At 44.0% G+C, this 6,971-nt stretch overlaps 1 protein-coding gene across 2 annotated transcripts in view; it reads right to left on the reverse strand.

The window, feature by feature from the left end:
* Positions 1-517: 517 nt before the first annotated feature.
* The window catches only part of LOC122085666 (UDP-glycosyltransferase 87A1-like), a 9,186-nt gene continuing 2,732 nt past the window's right edge, over positions 518-6,971 (reverse strand). Inside the window, exons 1-2 of one of the 2 annotated variants that reach the window (XM_042654159.1) lie at positions 2,859-3,609; positions 518-1,582 (exon numbers count right to left, since the gene is read on the reverse strand). In XM_042654159.1, the coding sequence (XP_042510093.1) occupies positions 699-1,582; positions 2,859-3,384 (1,410 nt within the window). In that variant the 5' untranslated portion in view covers positions 3,385-3,609 and the 3' untranslated portion in view covers positions 518-698. Of the gene's footprint in view, positions 1,583-2,858; positions 3,610-6,971 lie in introns of those variants that run through there. The other variant, XM_042654160.1, reaches the window with a different exon arrangement.

Here is a 6,971-nt window from a genome sequence, read left to right on the forward strand (position 1 = left end):
TATGGACAGATAGATAAAATATAGATTCACACGGGGATGTTTCTACAGACAATGATGGTATCCACTCATATGCCATGTTCTATTTGAAAAAAAAAAATTAAAATAGAAATCGTCTTTCGGAGACAATGCTGCTTCCCGATAACCTAGCATCCCAATTTTCTGTCAGGGATCTCACAGCTCGTCCCTGGTTGTTAAACCAAGATCAGAGTTGAAAGCCAAATGTCAATTTGCTCATTTGTATGAGTTGCCTTCAGATTTAAGACTTCCAAGTAGTATAGGATTCTGGTTATAGGTTCTTTTGCATTTTATATGTTCTTAATCTTAGGAGTTGAAACCTATCTGGGTTAGATCCTGAGCTTGGTCTCAGGATGCTTTTGGCGGCTCTTGATCAGGTTTTGGAAAAATACAAGGTTCTCCAATCTAGGTCACCTAGAGAGAAAAAAATTCCTTTATGATACTCTTTTTAGGGCTTTTTGCAGAGTTCGGATCCTCTGGCCGGATCAGTTAAAAACTCATCTGATCAGGCTAATTTTTGTTTGTCTAAGGAGTCTGTTGATCTACTACACTGACGCATCTCTGGATAAGACTCCATGGATTCCAGATTGACAACCTCAAAAGTACAATTTTAAATTGAAGAACATCTATACTGGTTGCAGATGGATTCTTGTTGAGATCCATTCCACCTCGATGGTGTAACATTAGGGGTGATGCTGTAGAATATCCCGAACAAAAGCGTCCAGGTTTGTTTCAGACGATCCACCTTTCTCAATGGCTTTTCGGCAAGCATCTTGGAGTTCTCTGGCTCTTCTTCTCATCTCTTTACTTTCTTCTTCATTGGAGTACATAAAGGACTGCACTGTCCTGGCAATCTCCTCTCTTTTCACAATCTTGTCTCTGCCCACCTCTTTCTTCATTCTCCATCCAATTCTCAAGTCATCTGCAATTAATTTACTATTGGGGATTTGATCCCAAACGATGGGAAAAGTAAGTATGGGCACACCTGCAAACACAGCTTCTAGTGTTGAATTCCATCCACAGTGAGTCCAAAAGCCTCCCAAGGAAGAATGGCAGAGGACCCTTAATTGGTTACACCAAGGTATCACCAGGCCCTTATCACCACAAGCTTTTTGCAAGTCTGAATTATCCTGCCGCGCAACCCACAGGTATGGAACACCACTGTCATGTAACCCAGCTGCTATCTCATCCATCTGAGCACTTGAAACTGATAGAAAGCTACCGAGTGAAACGTACAAGACAGATCCTAGAGATTGAGAGTCTAGCCATTTGATGTAGTCATCGTCAGAGTCAGTGGTGGCGTCTTTGAGTGTCATGTGAGGTATGGAGGGGCCAATTGGGTATACTGGGAAGGGGAGTATTGCCCTTAAAGCGTCTATGGCTTGGGTGTCGAGCTCGTAGAAGGAATTGAGTAGAAGGCACTCTGCTTTCACGATCGAGGAGGAGATTTTCTTGACTGGTTCCAGCTCTTGATTAGTGGGATTATTGAAGCCTCTTGGCAAGTCCGCTAAGCAAATGGAAGGGATCCCCGGGATATAACTGATGCATTCACCTCCCTTCTCTGGTACTGTAGCACATGATAGAGCCGTTATAATTTCGATCATCAATACTTTTTCAATTTTATGTGAGCGCGAATTACAGAGTTACAGCTTTTACAGAAGAACAAAAAAGAAAACCAGAGTTACAGCCAAATATATATATATATATATACACACGGAGGACATGCCCTTGATAAAGTAATATTTGTAATTGGGAAAAACATCGCATATATATATATATATATATATAATATATACACATACACACGGAGGACATGCCCTTGATAAAGTAATATTTGTAATTGGGAAAAACATCGTTACCTGTTTGTGCTTGAGTGGAATTTTGTCAGTCTGAACTCTGAAGTAGGAACATCAAGATATAGTTGGACGTGGAAATATTCAACTATGGCCGAGGTAGTTGGATATATTAGAGGGACAAGGTTCTTTTTCTTAATTTTTTTTAAAAGAAAATAATGTATCCACAAAGTGGATCCCGCTCCTCTCCAGAGAACTAATCGTTCAAGTCGACCCATAACTACTTGGACGATTGACACATGACCATGCGGTGATCCAACGGCTATGTTTCTACCGACCAAAACAAAGGCGCCACACCCAGAACCATTGGATCACTACTTGGACATATCTCGATCGTTCAAGTAGTTATGGGCTAGACCTAGACGATCAACACACAAAGGATCCCGAGCCCCACAAAGTGTGGTTCCTGCTTGCTTATAGTAAGAATTCTTTTTTTTGTTCACTATTGAGTATTGACTATACTACCATGGATAGCTAGCTCTCTTCAAAAAAAAAAAAATTTGTGGTAGCAGTCAAATTGACCAAGTTTCATGGACATATCTTGCAGGATTGAGTTTTCTTAAACCCATGGGCCATGAGAACCTGTCGTGGGAAGGCACCAGGAGGGTATTTTGAGAATATATTAAAAGTGAACCATCTTCCACCCATGAAGGAAAACTTTCTTCTATTTTTCACATAAATACATAGTCAGTCATATGTTACATTTCTCTAACAGTCCAATTTATCAAGCAAAATAATCTATTGAGAATGTCAATTTTATTTGAAATAGTTTAGAAGCAGGTATTTTCCGAAAATCTGAAAGTAGAAAATCTCGTCTATCTCTTGTTTGGGTAAGAGGAATAGCCATGGTCAGTCCACGAAACTTGTCAGACTTCAACAGCACATGGCCAAGAGTCCAGTACTGCCAAGTGGCGGCTATGCTCTTAGGAGTTAGGGGTTAGGTGGTTAGGTGGTTAGGTGGTTAGGTGGTTAGGTGTAATGGCGGAATACCTGATAGGTCGACAGGGAAATGTCCGTTTTGGACAAGGAGATCGAGATGGTAGATCACCGAGAAGACGGACGGCGAATTGGTACAAAGCGATGCAACCGGAATATTCCTTCGATTCCCCACCGCTACGGCCCACGTCAAGTAATTATCGGTAATCATAGCTGTCGGTGGTGTTTCGAGCTGGTCCAGAAGCTCCTCGAATGGACCTTCTACCTTCGTCATTACGGCTTCCACGAAGCCAGCAAAGTTGTTGGCGCGGCCTTTCTCCGACGGTATGACGTTAGGGATAGAGCGTAGCCGTAAATTAGCAGGCATGGGATCGGAGCCTATGAAGCCCAGCCACTCTTCCGTCACCACGAAGGTGATTACAATATCACCCTCATCATCACTGCCACTGCTTCTCGAAGCTAGAAGCTTGCAGAGGTTCATCATGGGGTTGATATGGCCTCTTCCTGGATACGGCATCGCTACCACATGGCACGAAGTCCTACTGGTGGTCTTACTCCCATCTGCTTCGACGGAAGCCATGGTCGACGGGATCTGAAGCTTCCTCCCGCTGCAACCGTGAAAAAATAATTAATTTTCAGAATAAGAGGCGTCGGTTCTGAGAGCCGGGAGAAAGAAGGCTGTTCCTCGGTATAAATTTATAAGCTTTATGTGGAGTGTCATAATTGTCAATTCCCATTGTCACGAAAGTCTTGGAGACCGAAAACAAATTTAAAAGCCTAGACAATTTTAAACCTAGCACCCTTCCATTCATCTGGATCAACAAAGGGTAGTAAATGAATATTCACATGTCCATCGACGAATACGTTTTTCGATCTGATCTTACGTCCAGACTTATCCTATGTGAACGAATCTTACAAAAGTACCCTTAGGTTTTTGGGTTATCGGATTCTTACCAATGTTTGTGTTATTCAAGTCGATATTCTTGCTTCCGTTTCATTCATATCTGCTCATGTGGGTGCTTCCCTCAAATAGAACGCTTTCTTACCAATGCATTTTTACATTTCACAGTTTCAGCAGATCGCTTAGTCCTGTTCATTTTCGCCACTCATGAGCTAGGGTGCCAATCGGTCAATTCGGTGCGATAGTGATGAAATCCAAATCAAACCAATAATATTTTGATTTCGATTTGTTAATGCATCGGTTTGGGTATGTGTCAAATTAATCATATATTTTCATACAAATTCATGCAAAGAAACTTTTTTTTTTAATAAGTTTCGGTTATTTTAATGTTTTGTTATCTTCTCCATCTTGTATTAATTTACGGCATTTTTTTAAGGTAACTTGATACGGTAAAAATTCACCAACCGATCCTCCTTGCAGCTGCTGATGCTCTAGCCGATCTGCATAGAAGAGATGACAGGGGAGAGCCAGGCTGACCCGATAGGGGACTCTCCGATGCCTAAGTCAAATATTTCTACAATGGATATTCAAGAGAGTTTTTAGTCAAAAGAAATTATCGATCCCCACAATGGAGGCTTACCTTGGTATTTATAGGCTACTGATGGAGTGGAGAAAGGGGGAAGTCCATGGAGAGTCCTACTGGGCATGGAGTCCTTGAGAGGAACGACTCTCTGATGCTAGGAATATTCCAAATCCTAGGGTATACTAGGGGAGTATTTCCCTCTTATCTCAGAAGTGCAAGTCATGGGAGGGGTGGATGCCTCGATGATGTATAGTGGATAGAGTCTCGTCCTTATGATCAGGGATTATGTTCCTTGAATGTAGGAGTGGATGAAAGCACGTTTCTGGGAGCCCTGCCTGATGATGTAGGGCCGAAGTGGTAGCTAAGCCAGAGGAGAGGCCGAGGTGGTAGCTCGGGCTGATGGGGGCCGAGGTGGCAGCTCGACCTGATGAGATGCCAAGGTGGCAGTGCGGCATTAGTTCGAACGCTACTTGGTCGTGCCGTGGTCAGAGAGATTTACCCTTATCACCAGCCCCCCCACTCTAGCAGTTCAGTTCAGACAGCTAGAGCATTAAAAGTGATTGACTTTCACGATCGTGTGTCGTTCGTTCAGCGCGAAACATATTGGTTCTGCCACATGTCACGGCACTATAATTTCACCTCCGGTAGGCAAAGAGGTTGCTTTGGTTCACCATTGTTCTCAGCCAGATCTAGTTGTCCATTCTCCACCACCTTCTCCTATAAATAGGACACATTTTTTCCAGAAGACTTCTCATTTGTTCTAGTGTTAAAGTCAATTCAACTCACTCCTAGCCTCAGCACGGACATCTACAGAGTCTCAGAGCAGCGCGGCATCGTGAACAACAAGGTTCTCCTACTTGCCCGTCCCCATCAGCTCGTCCTTTCAAGCGTGTCACGTTCAAGCTCGCCCTACAACAAGTAAGTAAGATCGTACTATGGTTGTGACTTGTCATTCTTCTTCTGCTCAGCCCTCCGTGTTTCCTAGCATTGGTCCTGGTGATCCCGATATGGCGTCCATGTGTGACCCTCCGTGTTCCCAATCCTTCGTCCTCCAGTGATGACACTTCCAGCAATCCTATCTCTGACGATAGCTCAGGTTCTAATGGCAACTCAGGCTCGGGCTCCGGTAACAGCTTGGGTACTGAGTCTGTGGAGGTGGTATCACACTTCGTTCTCACTGAACCGGGCCAATGACCGGGTTAACACCGGTTAACCCAAACCTGCCAGGATCATCAGATACTGTATTCCACCACAGCATACACACAACTAATATAAGCTTATCAGATCAGCGGAAGACTAAGTTTTACCTGTGAATAATCTCATATACTTGATACCCGAATTGTGATACAATAATTATATACATGTAGGCCCGAAGGCATGATATTTACACGATAAAAGTACAATTCATATATCAAGTATGTAAAGGAAATCATCAAAACAATCAAAGTACACAGCTCGGCTCGACAACAAAGGCTAGAGCTCAGCTCGGCATCAAGGGTTGAGCCCAGCTCGGCGTCACATGGTAGAGCTCAGCTCGACCTCAAAAGTGGAGATCAGCATGGCCCCCAACGTGGAACTCAGCTCGGCCTCAGAACTGTGATCCCGCAGCACAGGTCTCGCACGAGCAGTCAGTGCTGTGCTCTAACTCCTCAGGGGTCCACCAGTCTTCTTTAGGAAACTCGATTGTGGGACCCACCCCGTGCTCCTCAGATGTATGACCTACAAAATCATCTAAAAAGGGGTGTACACGTGGGATGAGATCACTAGCTCAGTAAGTGGTAAGATGGACCACACAGCAGTCCACACATAAAAACACATCATATGCACTACATGCCATGCTATACATTTTAAATCACATCCACCTAAGCAACATTACTAAGTCCTTGGTTTTAGTGCTACTACAACCACAGTGCGCGTATACTCCGGGTACGAGCCACGAACTCCCTCCCGCGATACGCCCATAGGGCTGTCGGAGAAGGTCCACCGTGAGTACTCGGAAAAGTAAAGACAATGCCGTCCACCGGCTCTCAACAGAAATGTAAATGACTGAAAATAAAGGTGCTGACTCCAGCAATTTAAAAGCAGTACGATTGGCCCTCTTGAATGTACCACCGGGTTTGCCGGCTGTCCTACATGACCCGCCGGGCGTTATGTCTAACCGCCACAGTGACCCGACGACCGCGACCACTGCTTCCCCCCAAATGATAACCCAACACCTTAACCCCTGTTGGGAAGGGTCGTAGCACGGGATGGTGAAAATCCTAATACCGCATGCTCCTATATGACAATAGTACGATTGCATAGTACCTCCGTGTCCCATTCCACGGGCCACCAATGTACTCGTTTCTAAGCCGACTACGACATCTAGTCTATCAATGCATCATGCATTATGATGTTCACATTCAACATATAGACGTATCTTTCAATTGGCATTTAGAAAGTAAACATAGCACATATGCATAACAACGTGAGGAATGACTAATCTACATAGCATATTCATGATGGCATGACTAGACTAGATATAATTAAATAAATGCCAAACAATGCCTTGAAACAAGGCCAAACGTCCTCTCCCCACTTACCTGTAGCGTACAAGGATTCCCGTTCTGTACGGGTGAGATCCGGTGCGAATCGGGTAGGATTTGGTGAACCTAACATAATTGAGCGGGATTAGTACTTCACC

The sequence above is a fragment of the Macadamia integrifolia genome, chromosome 8 (assembly GCF_013358625.1).
Source record: "Macadamia integrifolia cultivar HAES 741 chromosome 8, SCU_Mint_v3, whole genome shotgun sequence".
Taxonomy (NCBI): Eukaryota; Viridiplantae; Streptophyta; class Magnoliopsida; order Proteales; family Proteaceae; genus Macadamia; species Macadamia integrifolia.